Source organism: Ahaetulla prasina, chromosome 2 (genome assembly GCF_028640845.1).
Source record: "Ahaetulla prasina isolate Xishuangbanna chromosome 2, ASM2864084v1, whole genome shotgun sequence".
In the NCBI taxonomy this organism is placed as follows: domain Eukaryota; kingdom Metazoa; phylum Chordata; class Lepidosauria; order Squamata; family Colubridae; genus Ahaetulla; species Ahaetulla prasina.
The window spans coordinates 77610516-77630278 of NC_080540.1; the positions used below are offsets into that span (position 1 = coordinate 77610516).

The 19763-nt window shown below is 40.9% G+C and overlaps 1 protein-coding gene across 1 annotated transcript in view; it reads right to left on the bottom strand.

The window, feature by feature from the left end:
* Positions 1-1869: 1869 nt before the first annotated feature.
* Positions 1870-19763, bottom strand: part of BSN (bassoon presynaptic cytomatrix protein) — a 194674-nt gene continuing 176780 nt past the window's right edge. The window contains exons 5-11 of the mRNA XM_058167840.1: positions 12360-14520; positions 11123-12018; positions 9274-9367; positions 8034-8174; positions 6210-6264; positions 5815-5911; positions 1870-2509 (exon numbers count right to left, since the gene is read on the bottom strand). Coding sequence (XP_058023823.1) covers positions 6224-6264; positions 8034-8174; positions 9274-9367; positions 11123-12018; positions 12360-14520 — 3333 coding nt within the window. The 3' untranslated portion in view covers positions 1870-2509; positions 5815-5911; positions 6210-6223. The remainder of the gene's footprint in view (positions 2510-5814; positions 5912-6209; positions 6265-8033; positions 8175-9273; positions 9368-11122; positions 12019-12359; positions 14521-19763) is intronic.

Consider the following 19763-nt stretch of genomic DNA (forward strand, 5'->3'; position numbering starts at 1 on the left):
TCAAGTGCATTGCCAAACAGGAACACAATCTATATTTTCTGTATCAAAAGATTATAAACTTTCCACATTTTGAAGAATCTAACTTGCAAAATATATATTAGCTTCCTCTTGCCCCACTCCCTTTCTCAGTATAAAAAGGCATACATTTTTGTTCCAGTTTTTACATGGTATTCTGGCTTTCAATCTAGTCCTACAGGGAGAAAATAGCTTTGCCATCACTGCATTAAGGGCCTGGTGGAAACGTGGGATTGCTTCAGATTTGGCACTGCAATTACTCCAGTCTTGAACTAACCACCTGGTTAGTTCTCTGCTTCCACATTTTCAGAATTTCAGAAAGGTAGGTTGAGTAGTTCTATATGTATTAACAGTCATTAGTTGTACCTTTGCTCTCCAAGTTCAGAAGGCAGAAAAGAGGAATTAGGTAGAATTGATGTGTTAATTAATAACAGACCTGTTCAGTCTTCCTTGCTATGTTTGTAAATATATTTCATTCTTGGGATACTTTTCTAGGCTGCAATTCTTGAATACTTAGATAGGATTTTCATTTACATTTTGGACAGGAAGAATGTGCATTAGGTTTGGACCATGCCAAGAAGCCCCTAAAAGTAGACCCAAGGCAGTTGCAGGAGAGGACGTGTCAAGGGGCCTAGAGTGAGTGTAATTAAATATAGAAAATCTAGTGTAATGTTTTGTGGAATAATTACTCTTCATGGTGTCATCGATAGGGCTTCAATAACAAGTGCATAAATCTGTAATGGCATTCAGTAAAGAAGATGAACCAACTGGAAGAAAAAAAAAGAATTTCAAGCAAAGAACGAACGGCAAGCATTCTAAGTAGATGAAACCGTGCAGAGAAGTAGCAAGCCATGCTCTACTACAGACAGAGACAGTCACTGGCTCTATGGCTACCCTTTGGCAAAAGTGTCCCTTGAACGGGTCAAGCATGCCACTAATTGGAAACTTCATACACACAGGTGTTCGATATAAAGATATCTATCCAGGTTCTTGATAGCACATTTGCAATTAAATCCTTATACATAACATTGAACTTATTAAATATTAACAGTTGTCTTTAAAATTTTGTAATTTCATTGCATAGAACATTAGACATGAGAATCATTTTGCTGTTACCCATGGTGAATGGAAGCTCCTATGGGTCACACCAATGAATTGTTGTTCTTGAACATGCTCAGCGTGGATGAAAGACGGGCAGGAAACAGCACAAACAAATGGGAACTGGAGCATTTGTACATTTACTGGATTTTTTTTTTTTACAACAACAAAAAAAGTAAAAAAACAAAACACCAAAGGAGCTGTTTCACAGGGTGTTCTTTCGGCTCTTGCCGTTTACAGTGCAAAGAGCTCCAAGCGGGCAGGTTTATCAACACGCTGTTCCAAGTAGCTCCTCCATCTTTCTGAGCATGTCCACCGATAATGGCTTAAGAAGGACTTGAATTGCACAGTAGGATAAAGGAGGATGGCAGAGGCAAGCTCTTCTTATCACACTGGATTGTGCTCTTGATAGCCTTCTGCACTCTATTGCTTCTGCCGACAACAGCCCAGATGCTAACTCAGTACAAAGTTAAGAGATTAATGACGTATGATACTAGGCAAAAGAAAAGAAAAGAAAAAAAAACATAAAAGGAACCTCACAAAAAATAATAAACCAAGCTCCCAGTTTCTGGGCACCAATGAGGTATACATGTAAATAAAAGTGGAATGATTAAGGCTGTTTTTTTTTTTAAAAAAATCCCAGGCATACATAAAACAATGCACAACATTAACAATGAAAAGCACTGCCATTTGAATGCTTTAGAATGGCTTCAGGATGGCTTTGGGTGGCTGATAAGACATGCCTGGCCAGCATTTGTGTCAGTCAATAGTCAGCCAGTTTGCACTGCCTTTCAGTCCTATGGCCTCTTAACTCAGTAGTGAAACAGTGTTAGGTCCTAGTCAGAGTTCCCTTCGTCCCAGACTTTCCATTGCAGGGATGATGAGAGGGAACAAACACTGGAGGGGGTGGGGGTTGATGGGGCAAACTGGAATGTGAAGGAGAATGGAGCATCCAGCTCCCAGCCCTCAGTTCAAGCACATTTTGAAGAATGGGAAAAACCTATGAAGAACTAGAGTTAAAATTCAGTAACTTTGTGTATAATCCTAAGAGAAGGCCATGGTTCCCAAAATCAGATGCTAGGCACAAATGGAACTACAGTCATAGGTAGTTTCTGGAGTCCCAAACATCTCAAGCGACAGAAAAGTGGCATGCCTGTGTGACAAGCCCCTCTTCTCTAATTGCACCTTCTTACATACATCTTCTCAGTCTAAGAAACTGCTTTCAACCCTTGAGGCTTGCAGAACACGGACTGACAACAGTGGCTTTGAAAGTCCTTTGTGACCGTTGGCTCAGGCGTCCTCAAAGAACTTCTTATGACAATCACAGGGATAAATCTGTATGAATAGCTCTTCTGTTTCGTCCTCAGAGCCTGGTGGTTTTCCATGGTTTCGAAAGCTTGATAAGACAAAAAGAAAAATCACAGAAAACCCAATCAGTAGAGGAGCTCATCCAATCTTCCACATCATCGTACCTTCCAGAGGTATTGGACAGTATCTTGGACATTAATTGCAGAAGTACGAATATATTGTATCGTGTTGTTGGGGAATGTTGTGGTTGTACAAAGTGAAGGTAAAGGTTGAAACAGCTAAAAATGGTAATCAGTCAAAACTGAACAATTGAGTACTAATTAAATTAGTTGCTTCTATTTGAGATGCAATACTTTCATATACTGGAGCACCCAGGACAATATACATGAAAGCATGTTTTCCTAAAGAGGCCACATATTTTCCATCTCACCTCTTTGCTCCAACCTGGATGTATACTCAGTTCATATTTCATTCTGTATACTGAAGCAAGAAGTGTAAAAAAACCTATATCAACAGGGATAAAATCATTCTCCCCACCCCAATTAAAAATGTGTAGTTCTTTTAGTGAGCTATTTCAAATAGACAAAAACCAGATCCCTGCAATGTGATCTATCAGTACAAAATTCTGATTGAACCCAAAGGCTAGAATCAGCTCAGCAGAACAAAAATGCCATTTTCATCTCTTTGAGCTCCTGTAATCCTGGATTTCAACATTCTGGAATGGGAATCCCGAGATAATACAGGTAGTCCTTACTTATTGACCTTCTGTGCAGCGACTGATCAAATGGCACTGAAAAATCAGATTTATGACTAGTCCTCAAAATATTAGCCATTGTAGCATCTCTGCAGTCATGTATTTGCAATTCGGGTGCTTGGCAATCAGCATGCACTTACGATGGTCACAACATCCCATAGTCCAGGGGTCTCCAATCTTGGTCACTTTAAGACTTGTGGACTTCAACTCCCAGAGGAGTTGGCTGAGGAATTCTGGGAGTTGAAGTCCACAAATCTTAAAGTGACCAAGGTTGGAGACCCCTGCCATAGTCAACCTTCACAGAGAGATTTTGACAAGCAAATCAATGGGGAAGCCATCAGGAAGTTGCAAATTGCAGTCATGGGATGTTGCGCTTAACAACCAGCAGTGATTCACTTAATGACCACAGCCAGAACTGATGTCATAAGTTAGTGTGGTCAAGTGATATCACACTTAACGACTTAGCAATGGAATTGCTGGTTCCAATTGTGGTTGATGAGCGAGAACTCCCTCTGTAATCATCATTGGTCAAGCATCTCTCTAGTTTTTCAAAGAAAGAATAGTTTATTAGATTTCCATGTTGCTTTCTTGGTAGAACTCAGTTCAGCAATGTACAAAACCATTTCCTTTTCCTTTGGAAATTGCAAGAGGAGCAGGGGAACTGACCAATCAGGAATTGGTCCAGACAGAATTGCAAGTCAACTAAATAGACAGAAAGGAAGAAGGGGTGGACATCTGAGAGATTTCTTAAGATGGCTTCATTTCCAGCTTGTCAATACCTTAAAGCTGCAATGTAGAAAAACCCTGGATTGATTTCTTTTATGTATTTGTAAAACACATTTCTAGAGATGCCTGACTCCAGAATGACGCTCGGTATCTCGCAAATTAAAAAAGGCAAGAAATAAAATAAAACTAAAATCCTACAGCATCTACGGACCCCTCCATAATTGGATAACAGCGTTCCTGTCAAACAGACAACAAGTGGTCAAAATAGGCAGTGCCCTATCAAATCCTGTTCCTGTCGATAGCGGCGTTCCCCAAGGCAGCGTTCTTGGACCAACACTCTTCATATTATACATTAATGATCTCTGTGACCATATTATAAGCAATTGTAGTTCTCTTCGCTGACGATGTTAAACTATTTAACACTACCAACAATACAGCTACCCTTCAAAAAGACCTTGATTTTGTGTCGGAATCATCAAAAACTTGGCAACTCCAAATCTCAACCAGCAAATGCTCTGTCTTACACATTGGAAAAAAGAATCAGAACACTAAATACAATCTTGATGGACATTACCTTGTAGATGACCCTCACCCCGTCCAAGACCTTGGAGTTTTCATATCAAATGATCTAAGTGCCAAAGCCCACTGCAACTACATCGCCAAAAAGGCTTTAAGAGTTGTAAACTTAATCTTGCATAGCTTCTTCTCCAGAAAGATTACACTACTAACCAGAACATACAAAACATTTGCTAGACCAATTCTCGAATACAACTCACCTGTCTGGAACCCACACTTCATTTTGGACATTAATACAATTGAGCGTGTCCAGAAATATTTTACAAGAAGAGTTCTCCACTCCTCTGATTACAACAAAATACCTTACGTCACCAGACTTGAAATCCTGGGTTTAGAAAATTTAGAACTGCACCGCCTTTGGCATGACCTGAGTATAACTCATAAAATCATCTGCTACAATGTCCTTCCTGTCAAAGACTACTTCAGCTTCAATCGCAACAGTACACGAGCATACAATAGATTTAAACTTAATGTGAACCGCTCCAATCTTGATTGTAGAAAATATGACTTCAATAACAGAGTTGTTAATGCCTGGAATGCACTACCTGACTCTGTAGTCTCTTCCCAAACTCCCCAAAGCTTTAACCAAAGACTATCTACTATTGACCTCACCCCATTCCTAAGAGGTCTGTAAGGGGCGTGCATAAGAGCACCAACTGCCTACTGTTCCTGTCCTAATGTTCCCTTTGATTGTATCCAATTTGTATGGTTATTTCATGCTTATACTTATATATACTGTTGTGTTTGACAAATAAATAAATAAATAAAATTAAAATAAAATAAAATATTACAGAATCAGGCATAATTGTTTCCCAGAGGGAACAATAAAAACTGTCTTCCACCCTAAAGAAGCCCAACAATCCACCAAGCCAAGGCCTGGGGGGAAAGCCAAGGCTCATTTAAAGCCAGGAAGGACAGGGCAATTTGAACTTTGGATGTTGTCCCAGAGGGCAGGTGCTGTGGCAGAGATAAGGCCCCTTCCATTTCATACAATCTGATTCAATACACACAATAAAAACTGCACAGCCCCGATGCGTACTATTAGACCTCTGTGGTAATGTCTGTTAATGTTGTGCACCCATTATTTAAATAATGCAACCATTAAGAACACTGAGAGATTCTCTTAATTCAAAATAGCACAACCTATTTAACACAGGTCCTCAGCTAAGCTAGAAATCATATCATTGGGTTAAAAACCGCCACCACCAATCTTCAGGACTTTTATCTCCTAGGAATTGTCTCTCAGTCACTTTTGATGAAAGTCAACAATTGATCACATTTCTACTCCTGATACATCGTGGCAGATGTGGAAATGGAGGCAAGCAGATAATACTCACTATTATACCCAGAGTTCAGAGCGGCAAATGAATTCCAATGGATTCTTCATAGGTTTTTCCAGTGCAAGGATGAGATTTCACTTATTTCCCCAAATGCCTGCTGAATCAGTGATGAGACAAACAAGAAAAAGAAACAGCTCTTGGTGAAGAGAAAGGAACTTCAAAAAAAAAAAAGAGAGAGAGAAAGAAAGGAAAACGGAAATGAAAATAAAGGGATACTCAGATTAAGCAGAAATAGGATGACCCGCTTCAAGGCTCATGTCAATTTAAGGTCACTGATGAAAACAGGATTCTTTCAAGTAATAAATAAGACATTTCTGGGCTCCGGCATTCCAGCACATTGACATGGCCCTGATAGTTATGGATAAGGGCCCTGAGGATGTTGCATGACTCACCGAATATTGTACTCTCACCAAAACGATGTGAATTTCTTGCCAAAAGCTGATACGGCTGTTGGAGTAAAGGAAAGACAAATCAGTGCCTTAAACCATCCGATACAGTATAAGGTTGAGTCTGAAGCTCTATATTCTTTTAACCAAATCTTCAGGGTTTTGTTTTTTTTCTAAAATATTTATGCATGACCTTTTGGCATCCATAAAGCACATGAAGGGCAGTTTATAGTAATATCAGTGCAATAAAAATATAACAGATACAACACTCAGTAAAAACAATTAATGAAACAAAAATTCTGGTGGAATTAGCCTGTTGAATGGAAATAGCTCTCCTCAAACTCATGTGATGCTCCTTCTCAGTAGCAATCTCCATGCTCTGAAGTGCCTTGCTTCCTCTGGGCCTCCAGGAAAGCTCTGAAAGGGTAGTTATTTTGCAGGCAGCGCCGGTATTATGGTGGATAAAAAAGCTTCTTTAGTTAACCAGGTATGTTGGGCTGGAGTGATTTTTTTCCCCATATCTTTTAAGGTGCTTTCTTTGAATTGTATTTACTTTGTTTGATTGGAACCATCACGAGACTAAGAAAATAGGACATAAAAGGTTGTACAAATGAAACATATAACTAAATAGATGACACAAATGATACTCTTTTGGAGGAGAATTAAACAACAAGGTGTTGCTACCCAAGAAGTCACTAGCATTTGTACCAGAGAGTGAGAGACCATTCTTGGTGGTTGGCCACTGAGTAGGATTTCCCCAAAAAAGGTCAGTGATGGTCCTGTTCTGGTCATAAAATCCTGCCCCAAACAATGTATGGCAGGGGTCCTCAATTCATGGCAGGGGGCCAATTCACAGTCTCAGTCTGTTGGGGGGGGGCTGAACTGGCTGGGTAGGTGTGGCTAGGTGGTCATGTGACTAGGTGGATGTGGCCAATTTAGCAGTCCTTTAAACAATGCACACAAAATAAACTTTAATTTGTTTTGCTCCTGAGGGTGTTTTATTTGCTTTTGTTTGCATGTTGCTCTTTTGGTTGACTTTTCTTTTTACTAAATCCCTTTTTCAGTTGTTTAGGAGTCTAGTGGTCCACTTCAGGAAACTCAGTTTTGCAGCAATTCTTCTCAGCCCCAAGGAACTTACAATCAACCGGTCCCTCTCCCTCCCTCCCTCTGCCCTCTCTCTGTGTCTCTTCTCTCTCTCTTTCTCTCTCTCTCTCTCTCTCTGTGTCTTCTCTCTCTCTCTCTCTCTTTCCCTCTCTCTTTGTCTGTCTTTCGGTCTCTGTTTCTCTCTGTGTGTGTGTCTCTCTCTCTCTATCTTCTGGAGGCAGGGGAGATAAAAAATGGGGCAAGTGGACGCCCCGGGAGGCCTCCATGCACCCCATTTTTGGCCTGCAGAGTGCTACTGGAGATGGGGGAGGCCAAAAATAGGCCCGTTTTTGGCCTCCCAGGGCCTCCACGTGGCCCGTTTTTCCCCTCCCCCGCCTCCAGAAGCACTCTGCAGGCCCAAAATGTTGGCCTTACCTTCTAGTTCCAGCCTGCGGGGCTCGTGAAAGTAAGTCCTGCGCTTGGCTGAAGGGTGGGGCCTGGCGGGTGGGTGGGGTGATGTGGGTGGGGCAGCCTCGTGGTCCTGCACGAGCTGGATTAATGGCTTCGGTGGGCCGTATGTGGCCCCTGGGCTGTAGTTTGAAGACCCCTGGTGTATGGTTTCTGAGGTTATAACAAGCATTTTGACTGCTAACAGACAGAGCAGCAGGACAGATCATTCGAATCACCATCATCTGACAATTATCTGAAAAGTGAACACTTGAAAATATTGTGACTCAGAATTCCCACCTTCTGTCAATTTGCCTGCTTGTTCTGCTGCCCCTCCTGGCAGGATTTTGGATAAGACACTTTCACCCTCTGCTCCTGGCTGTCCAGCTGCTGCTCCTGTAGATAAGGATGCGCCTGTTGGTTTGGGGCCCAATTTAATGCCTATGAGAGAAAGCGATGAAATAAATTAATATGTATGAATTCAATGAAATGTATGTCCTACAATACCACCAGGAAACAGTTCGTAAAAAAATCAAGTGTCTTTACTCACTAATGAAATATAACCCAGTCTTGCAAGAAAAAAATGTAGTGGCAAGCCTTCATTTGTTTAGAATATTTATATCCAATATTTCCACACAGAAAATAGTACTCTCAGTGACCAGAAAAAAAAAAGAAAATACAAAAGAACCTAATGCCCAACTAAAATAAATTTAACATAATAGAAAAACATAACAGCTAATATTCAGTAAACCTATCCTTTAAACCAGAGGTTTCCAATTTTTCCAATTTTAAGGCCTGTGGATTTCAACTTCCAGTATTCCCCAGCCAGCCATGTCTTAAAGTTGCCAAAGTTGGACACCCCTGATTTAAGCAGTTCAAAAACCTCTCAGACTTATTCTGCAGTAAGATGGGTGGCCGATAAATTTGATAAATAAAATAAAAAGGTTAACATGAATGTATGCACCTTGATAGCTTTTCTGAAGATAAAAATATAACATCCAATCTGAATTCTCAATGAAATGGGTTGCAAAGTATGAGGGCAAGTCAAGAGAAGTTTATGTTTTATCTGCCCAATTACTGACCCTTCGTAGGAAAGGCCATTTTTTTCAGGCACATAAAGTAACTGGAAGTTATCGATATGCATTTCTCAATGAAAGTAGTATTTTAAGCTGAGCTAAGTAAAGAGCAAGCAATTTATTATCAGATTTTAATTAGGGTGAGACGCTCCATCCTCTCTCTTCACAGGAAGGCGGCTTCTTTTAGCTATTTTATTTGTGGCACCTTTACCATGACTTACACAATTCTAGTCTTCTGTGAATTAATTCTATACTAATTGGCACGTATTTTGAGGCCAACCGTGGCCAAACTTTTCTCTTCTTCTTGATCTTGCCTAGGGTGTCATGTGATCATTTTGGAACTCATTTTGAAAAAGCAAGTGGAATCTTTCCTCGGAAAATTAACTCCGCTAGCATTCCCTAGTGAAATGCATACAATACTAGGTGCTAAAAACAGCTGCCTAGTTGAGAAGCTGCTTACTGACCTCCAACTGTCCCCTGCGGTTGTGTCTGGGGTGCTTTCCCCACCTGTGGCACTTTTGTGGTAGGCTTGGATACATCCGGCTGTTCTGATTTAGCCTATAATGGGAAACAAAAGTTTCATTTGTTGGTTTAAGAAAGCCTCCCCCACCCCACCCCCAGTCTCAGATTTGGGGAATAGCAATGCATGTTACAGAAAAATTATCTTAATATAAAACCCATCTGCTGAAAACACACCTAGCAGCTTTGACGCCATAATTTTAAAAAGCTGACTCATCTTTGTAATTTCTAATTGGCCCTTTACTAATTCTAATTCTTAATAGATCCCCTTCTCTCCAATGTTTCTAAGTTTCTTTAATTCTAGACTCAATGACAGAAAAGGGTAACTGTTTTCAGATGGGGCTCATTTTAGACCAACGGGTGGCAAACTAGAAACCACACTTTAAAATAGTGGAGGGCAGAATCAAGCAAGGCTGGGTCAAGAAATAAATACGATGTAAATATTAAAATTACTTAGCTGAATACAATTAAATACGATCATCCTCTGTGTATTTAAATATTCTAGCCCAGGGGTAGTCAACCTTTTTATATCTACCACCCACTTTTGTATCTCTGTTAGAAGTAAAATTTTCTAACCGCCGACCGGTTCCACAGTAATGCGCTGTGTATTGTCATCTATGCATGCCTCTCGTGCATTGTGGATTGGGTTTGGGGGGGTGCCGGCTACCAGCTCTGCTTGTCTGTTACAGCTGGGTGGTGTGGGGGGAGATGTGCGAGCTATTCTGGGACGAGGCTCTTTTGTTTATGGTCACACTATAGCGCCATTTAGTTTCACTTACGTAACATGAACTAAACTTAGGCACGGGCAATACAAATAGTATATTTTCAGAAATTTAAATTGTCACGGGGAATTTTATGAAAACCTAATGAAAATGTTTTTAAATAATGGTATGACAATTTTTTAAAAAGTCAATTAAATTAAAAAAAAGGAAAGTGCTTCAGTATCGGACAAAACCCCTACCGCCTACCATGAAAGCTGGAACACCCACTAGTGGGCGGTAGGGACCAGGTTGACTATCACTGTTCTAACCTGTCAAATTAAAAATTAAATCTTTGGCGTCCTTTGGGGACTCAAACCCCAAACTTAGAATTGCTGAAAGCAGCCCTATGACTGTGGGCTCTACTCTCCTGTCAGCCCTCTGTGGTGATCCAGGCAGGAAACCAAAACAATCATTAGTAATAACACCTTTATTGTAAGGTTAAGGTAACAAAAACTCTCCCCTCTCTTGTCCTTACTTCCCAGAGAATAAGGGAGGTTCCCTTATGAGATGCTTTGTCCAGCCCCATTCCTTCTGTGGATAGAAATATCTCTTGTCTGACTATTGCCCTGGCTGCAGCTCTTCTTCCTATCTCCCAAGTTTATTCTCTCAGTCCCTTACATCTCCTGACCTTTGACTACAAGATTCCTCCTTCAGGAATCTAGGGAGCTGGCCTACTCCCACAAGTGTTTAATTCCCCCCCCCCAATTTAATTTTTTTTTACTTCTCTCCAACATTTTGCTGAACAGAATGTTTCCTCTATAACCTCTGATACCATGATTAAGTCTTGCAATCCATCCACCAAGAGAACTTACCTGCATATAATATATTCATCTAGACTGTAGAATGATTCATGTGTTCCATGAATACATAATTATTCCATTTGGTTTTTGAGTGTGGGATAGTGAGATGAATGCACACATTTGCTACCCTAGAACAGATCATTCACACCTTAACGAAGGGCGGGATAACAGGCAGTTAGCAATTATGGAATGATCAACCATTGCTCCTTAAAGAAAATTGAAGTGGTACTCACTGGTCCTGCTGGGTGAGCGCTAGGTTGTGCTTGGGCAGTTGGCTGAGATTTGCCTGATGGCTGAGGCTGACCAGGCTGCTGCTGGGCTGGCCGTAAGGATGGTTGGGCTTGGGTTCCCGGTGGTGGCTGTTGCTGTTGTTGTGGTTGTTGCTGCTGCATCCGAACCTGCTGCGGCTGTTGATGAGAAGGACCTGCTTGATGCTGTTGCTGAGGTTGTCTGCCTGATGGTTGCTGCTGCCTAGATGATGGTTGCTGCTGCCCAACTTGCTGTTGCCTGGGTTGCTGCTGCTGCTGCTTTTGCTGCTGCTGCTGCTGCTGCTGCTGCTGCTGCTGCTGCTGCTGTTGCTGCTGCTGCTGTTGGTGAGACAGAGGCTCAGATTTTGGCTGCTGAGATGGCAGCCCATGTTGCATCTGCCTCTGGGATTTTTGGGACTCTGAGGTATGGTGATAGCCAGAGGGCTGTCGGGACTGTTGAGGATACTCTGAGGAGCTGGGAGGATAACCTTGCTGCGTTCTTGTATCTGGTTGCTGAGCCTTCTTCTGGGAAGTGGGCTGCCCATGTCCACGTCCATGTGACTCATGGCGGCCTGGGTCTCTTGGGTGTTGCCTGGATGATCTCTTGGGTAGGTCATCAGTGGAGTGGCGGGAAGAAGATGAATGTCGCCCATAATCTCCATGGTGCCTGTGATCTTTGGAGGAAGAGTGACGTGGATGGGAATAGTCATCATGATGCCACAAGTCTTCATCTGGGGGCTCATCATAATCATGATAGGTGTGTTTAACTGGACCTCTCTTCTGAGAGGATGAGGAATGGCCACCGTAATGCCTCATCCTCTCTGAACGAGGTTCTCTTGGTTTGTCAAACCAGTCCGTCTCCTCTTGGCCCAAGTGGTAGGCTTCAGAAACCAAAAAAGATCACAGTGAATCTCCTGATCCAAAGCTAAGAATGTATTCTGATGGAAGCCATGCAATGAAATAGAGAAGAAGCTTATCACAGGAATACAGGGTATGTCACAGCAGCCACTCAGGAAATATAAAAACAGAAACCTCAGCACAGAAACACACTGAACAAGCAGTGAACAACATTAGGACATGCAATGTGCAACATGCTAACATAAAACAGAAAGTGAAATCATGATAAAGGCACATGGCAAGCAAATGGAATTTGTGGCATTTTCTTTGCAAATATGACCCGCTTGGGCATGCTTGGAGATAAGTCACTACAGGTAGTTATTACCTTCACTGTCTGAAACAACACAGTGTGAATCGTCCATGATGTAGCCTTCTTCGTGTTTGTAAGAGTGGGTTCTTGGCACATCTTTAATATGTTCTTGTACATCAGGCAATGAGTGACTAGAGCAAAACTGGGAGCAACTGTCTCCAGCAGACTGAGGAAGAGGTCCACCTGAGGATCGCGATACGCCCATGGATTTCCCTAATGGACTGATAGGACTTTCTTCTTCTGAAGTTTGTGTGCGAATTGGAGGTCGCCCACGACTCTGACTCATACTAAGAGAGGAAGGCTTGGAGCTTCCTTTCTGAGGCCTCTCCATGCTCTCTCTTTCATAAGATCTGCTTCTAATTTCACGACTTGACAGTTTTTCTGACACATATCCAGAGGATCTTGATCGCCCACCACTATATGCTCTATCATCTTCTTCCATCCCATCTCTGTTGGATACACTATAGTATTTCTGCTGTTCATATACATTTTTCTTTAGGCCATAAGTGATATCATCTTGCATTTTCCTTGCTCTGGATGCTACACTGCTGCTACTGACTGATGTAGTCGCTGTATAGGAGGCCAGATCTGATTCTACATCTTTGGCTTCTTCTATAGGGGAGAATTTGGAGATCTTCTGCTCCATACCTTGTTTCCTATGCTTGCTGCGCTTGGAAGAGATGACAGCAGGGGCCAGATTTTTTGAAGAGTGTTTTTGTACTCCCATACTTGCTCCATGCTTGTCTGGACGAGAAGATGGCCTATAATCACTGTCTCCATAGTAATACGAACTACCTGATACTCTCCCATTGCTCTCTGTGCTTTTAGGGTAGCTTTTCCCCCGATGGTCAGGACCATGATGATCATAAATATCCTCTTCAGACTCTTCTTCTCCTTTTGAATAGCAACAAGGCCTGCTAGAGACATCTACATCTGCAACCTCCCTCTTCTCTTTGATAGGCAGTCCATTGCTGCTGTGTGATGGCAAATCCCCTTTCTGACCTTCTCCCGTGCTGCTCTCTTTGGTTAATTCACTGATATCATCAATCATCACATAGTTCCGAGGAATGTTTTGCTCTAGATTAGTGTATAGAGAGTCAGAGGAATAGCTTGTAGAGGGACTTTGTGCGGCACTACTCCTATCTCCTGGCCTCCCTTCTGGGGCTTTGTGTTGATCGTAACTGCTGGTCACTGTTGCGGTGCTGTAGATCACTTCTGGAGTTGCAGCAGAGATCACCACAGTGGGATTGCTAATGACTTCATAATTGGTCAGGATCTTTTGCTCTAAGTCAGCCAGTGAGGTCTGTCTCGGTTTCTGGGAGGTTGTGTGGGTGTCTGCATGAGTCTGAAGAAGACCACCCTGGGCAGGCTGCAAGGGTGTCTGACTGGGATAAGCGGTCTGAGCTTGGTAAGGTGGGCAGAAGCCTTGGTGGCTCTGTAGACCCAATTCAGACTGATACCCAGTACTTGGAGTGAAGTTATGTGCCTGATATGTAGTTTGGGATGGGTAAGCAGGCATCTGGCTTGGCTGGAAATCATTTTGAGTAGGACCACTGCTTGCTGGAGGATAGTATGAAGGTTGAAATCTTGTTTGCTGGAATGTAGCTGGGCCTGGTGCAGCAGTCTGAACTGAGGAGTACTGATATGGGGTGTAGGAAGTTGTTGAAGTATACTGGGTGCTGGAAAATTCTGCATATTGGTTAGAAGGGGTGGCGCTGGGCCTTGTCAGGAGACTTCCACTCTCATAACCAGAGAGGCGAAGGTTATTTAGTTCGCTGTCGGACATATAATCTCGATTCTCTCCCAAGCATCTCAAATATCGATAATCGCCAACATTCCTATCCTTCAGCAAAGATTCTTTTCTCTGGTTGATCCCCAATTCCAGGTACTTCAGCTTGGCATCAATCTCTTTCTCTTCTTCATCCAGCTCGGCTTGTTTCTTTCTCAGTTTTGTGGATTCGTGCTCTACCAGTTTCAAGTCCCGGTCGAGTTCTCTAAGGAGGCTGGCTTTGGTCACTTGGATGGGCTGCCCGCCAATACCCTTTGGCATGAAGCCAGGCATGTACATCTGTGAGTGGGCTTGGCTGGTCAGAGGAAGCTGAGCTTCTTCTGGTGGGGGGCTAGGCAGGGTCCGCTTCACTTTCCGAATGAGGGTGTTTGATTGCAAGGTTGAAATCTAAAAAGCAATGGAAGTTCTGGTTAAATTCAGAGGTACGATGGAAGAATTCACAGTCATTTTTACTTACTAGGAGGAGCAGTTGATAATTCTGGTCTGCACTTTTTCCCAAGGGCAGACGTAAAGGATTAATTTGAGATATTAATATTTTAAATGCTTTTAATATTAATATTTTGATGTTTTAACATTTTTTTTCTAAAACACTAGCACTTAGTGGAATAAGCACTTTCTGATAAGGCTGTAATATGGCTGTAATAAGGCTGTTGGTAGCTTCTCTGGAGTAAAATATATGAACAAAATGCAGTTTTATAAAAATAATTCCTAATGTGGGAGACAAGTATTTCTTGATACTCAAACATCTTGAATGAATAATAATGTTGCTGGCAAACGTCTGCTCTATCAACAGGCATAGTTACTGACACTGAGAAAAAAATAGAAAGAGGCAGAAGTCAAACTATTTTTTCATAACGCACCCATACAAAATTAATCTAGTATGATTCACAGATTTAAATAAGCCAAATCTGTATGTCTTGGGGGGATGGGGGTGGGGAGAATATTTCTGCTTTGCAGATGAAATATCTATATATCTTAGGTAGTCTTGCTGGAGTCTGAAGAAATTAAAATTCACTGTTTGTTGTAGGGTTTCAAATTTTTGTTTCTTTGTTATTTTTGCAGTTAGGGTGAAATGCTATGCAAAATCCACAAGTGAAGTATAGCCCCTAAAGGGTCCCTAATATCATAATGGCTAATAATTTCACATCGATTTTTTAAAAAAATGTTGCTTCTCACTGAATCTTACAAGACAGGTCCCCTCCCCAAGAAAAAGGCCCCACAAGACTAAATGAAATCATGCAAATAGCATGCATATTTAAACAAATACTTCGGATCAAAAGAAAAGCTATCATATGATCCTGGCGATGGCAATAGCAGCTGTTCCAATTCAGCCTATTAGATTGATCCTGAAGAACTAGGGTGCCTTCAGAGTTCCTGTAGGCCAGGCAAAATGTCTCATCAGTCTGACATGATAATTATTTACTGAAGAGAAATAATAAATTATTTTTGATCTTTTCAATTTGAGTTGTTTATACTTCTTACTGAACATTGGATTCCCTCAAGGTATAGAATAATAAGTCAGCTTCATAAATCAAGATGAGGAGTGAGAAAGAAAGGGTAAAACAGAGTAGTAATTACTGAGGGAAAGAAAGTAAGAATGCGATGATCTCTTCAGAAGTATCTATTCGCAAGTATTATTCTCTAGTTTGGCTCTACATGCTTTGAAAATGATTTAGACTAGGAGTCCCCAAGCCCTAGGCCATGGGCCAGTACTGATCCGTGATCTGTTAAGGACCAGGTCACACACTGAAGGTGAGCGGTGGGTGAGTGAGTGAAATTGAAGCCATTACCAGCCCGGTCCATGGAAAATTTGTCTTCCACGAAACTGGACTCTGGTGCCAAAAAGGTTGGGGGCCAGTGATTTAGACAACGTGCTTCTGCTTAGCACCTCTTTGATACAGATTTTGATACAGATTTGGTACAGATTTGATACAGATTTTAGGTATCTTTGATACAGATACCTAAAAAAAATTCTTATGCTTATGATTAAAATGTTCTTTCATTCAGGATTGAATGAAAGTGATTAGAAAGTGAGAGCAGATTCGAGCACCAGGAGACAACCGGATTAGCCATTTTGCTCGCAACTGTGGTGGAGACCTTTAAAGGACATTAAATTTGCAAATCCTGCAGTTCTGATGTAGCTGTGGCTCCTCAGAGAACATACAGACACCTGCAGATCCACACACTCTCTCTCAAACTACCTGCCAAGTTCTCTGGCATTTGTCTTCACTCTTGAAGATGGACAACAAAACTTAGGTCGAGATTTCATCCCCACAACAAAAACCCCATGTGATAGGCAATGGGGAGAGAGCAGGACTGATCTTAAGTCACTCAATAAATTTCCATGGCACAGGTCAGTTCCAATCTTTCTCCCATGTTTTAGTCATTGTTGGAACAAGCCATTTTAAGATACTTTAACACATGTATTCATTATTTAGCATATAGCAATAGTTTATTTGTTACTCTGTCTACCGAAATGTTATGCATAAATTTGCTTTTAGTGATTGGTTTGTAGTGATGTATGCTCCCATGATTGGTCCATGGCAAAGTACTCTTTTCAAAACTGTATAAAAGGGTGTTAACTCTGAGTAGGGTTGTGCCCATTCTGGAACTTGCTTCTGGATAACCTTTTATTGGCATTTGCCAAAGTCTTGGTCCTTGCCACCTATTTTGTGTTGTTCATTGGACCTGAATACCAGGTAAAAGGGGCGTGCATAAGAGCACAAACGTGCCTACCGTTCCTGTCCTATTGTTTTCCTTCATTATATCCAATTAATATAGTTATTACATACTCATACTCATATATATTCTTATGTGTTGTATAGTTGTTTCATGCTTATGCTTATATATACTGTGTGACAAAAAATAAATAAAAAAATAAAAATAAAAAAAGGACCTGAGCTTTCTGGGACAATAACTTCAGTCACTGTACCATGGAAAATGGAGAATAGATAACAATAACAGTGTTTTTGCCTCCCTATAAATGACAAAAGTCCCTATTTATCTCCTGGCTTTAGGAATGTCCCTCATTGTGTAGATGCATTGTGCCCAGACCCACAACAGAAAGGAGGAGAAACTGCCATAATTCCTGGTTCTGTTACAGTAACAGACCTGGGAACTGAAAAAGGCTTGAATGGGGTATAGCATTCCAATTGTGTTAGCATTTTTTGTTCTCAATATGCAACTTTAGGCCAACCTATAGTGTCTAAAAATTCCAACAAGCTGTCTTTAAGCTAGACGCAAGAGTGTTAATTCAGATGTCTTGTGTCAGATGTCAATCAGAAGCAAAGATGCTGTACATTTAAAGCAGAACTTCCACAATGGCTCAGGATAAGTTGTGATATTGAGAAGTCAAATGAATCTGCCAAGAATTTGAGCCCGCATCGTTTGTAAAATGTGTCATCTCTATTTTGTGTGTACATATGATCTATTATAGCATATCATGGAGAGCTGAACTCCAATGGAAGGAGTGGAAAAAGATTATGAACAGGCATGGAATTTTTTTTTAAAGAAGAGAAATTCACAGGGAAGACAGGCTTACCTAGGATCATTAGCCCTAATTACTGACTATTTAGTAATCTCTAGTTAAAGAGAGAAAGAATGGGCAGTTTGCTTGTATATTTCACCAAGAGGCGAAATATGCCTTTCATGTTGGTAATGGGCTACAGGAATTAGATGGGCCCTGTTTGATTCAGAAGGTTCCTATTATGTGATCAATTTCACAACTATTATTAAAACAATGCAACCTTTTTGCCATTTTATCAAATATATACAGCCCTCCACTACTTCTTGTTGCTTAGATCATACATGTGTTAAACAGATTGGAGAAATGTTATTTGGGAAATCAGGGATTTTAGGATTCTGAGGATGCAAAAAAGAAAGAAGTGGTTGGGAGCAAACAGAAAGCAGAAAAATATAAATGTGACATTTCTTTGGCACAATTCCAAATTAGTCCTGCCTATTATATCAAGACACTAACATTATATACACAAGGAGATTCAGTTTGAATAAGAACACAGTTGTAAATTTGCCAGAATGCAGTTGTAATCTGAAGGCAGTCTTTTAAAATATACATCACTTTACAATTAATCAAATTGCAATATTTTGCTGTACTGCTGGGAACATTGTCCTACAAAAAGAACGTTCCATGGTGTCAAATAGTGGATGTAAGTAAAGGTATTTAGTTCCAAAGTGAAGAAGGTTCATATATTTTTTATTATAAAGTATCACTTCAGGTAAGTGTTCAGTTGTCATGTTAAATATCCTAAATATTACCATGACTGTCCAGGCTTTATTTGAAAATGTCTAGAACAGAGAACCCACCACTTTCCAAGAGCCAAGATTTTTTTCCCTTTTATCCTTTAGTGGTTGTGAACTACTTCTGGCTGTGATTCTCACAGGCAATTGTAGATTTCATCCCCTCACAGAATCTTTCCATCAATGATAAACAAGTATGTTTCTTCCATCTTTTCTCACAGGACTGCCTTCGTCCATGTTACACCCACCTCCTTTTTTTTTTTTTTTTTGCTCCTGCTGTAATTTGCCTGACAACTTCTTAAACAGTGGGATCCAAAACAGAAGTTGAGGCTGGAACTTGCCAATACAGAATGTAGAGGCCACTGTTCTTCTGTTGCAATTGCCTTTTGGCAACTGTGCCAAAAATCCAAAATCTTCAGAGTTGAAAACATTACAATATTACCTGCACCCCACAAGCATTGCTGAGATGTGTTTTCAGATCTCTCAGTCATAGTCTCATACATATGCACATCTAGTTCTTTGTGTTTTCCTTTCACACACAGAATATTTTTAATGGGGCTTGCTATTTTAGCACAGGAGTCAAGTTGCCAGACCTGTTTGCTTCCAAACACTTATTCTAAAAGTAATGGTTGAAGGTCATTTGCAAATTGCATCTTGCACCAGTCTTGATTAGTGGTAAGGAAACAAAATAAAGGGTTAAAAGCTAAAGTATTCCTCAAGTAGACAATGGCTCCTGGTGATTAGAGCCGTACACATTTTTTATTGTTAGAAATGTTATTAAAAACTACTTGCCACTATCTTCTTGCATGATTTATTTTTCTTTCTAGTCTAGCTGGCAGCCCTGTAATTCTTATCCAAATATAGCAGTAACGGTAACCCTATTAAACTTTACAGATGAACAAAGTCTACTAGGTTCTGACACCTGCAGAGGCTCAAAGCATGAAAAATGCACGTCTGTAAGCATTTTACTGACAATGTTCATTTTAGGAATAGTGCAATTTTTTGCAAAAGCCCTTATCTACCTAATTCATCTGGAAAACCCTGGAAGAGAGATGCTTTCAAGGCTATAGCAAACAAGAAGCAATCTGAAGCTGTAGGTTTCCCCACATGACATATAAATGAATAAACAAAGACCTGGAACAGGAGAAATCTGCTATAGATTCAATTGCTATTCATCATGTGAAACAGCTGGAAAAACTGCACACACAGCAGGTTAGAGCAAACCTCCCTATTCCCTACACACACACACACACACACACACACACACACACACACACACACACACACACACACCCCTCTTCAGCAAGATGCTTTAGCACTATAATTTTGTTTTTTATAGCAAGAGAAAAGACGAGATAGCTTTCTGTGAAATG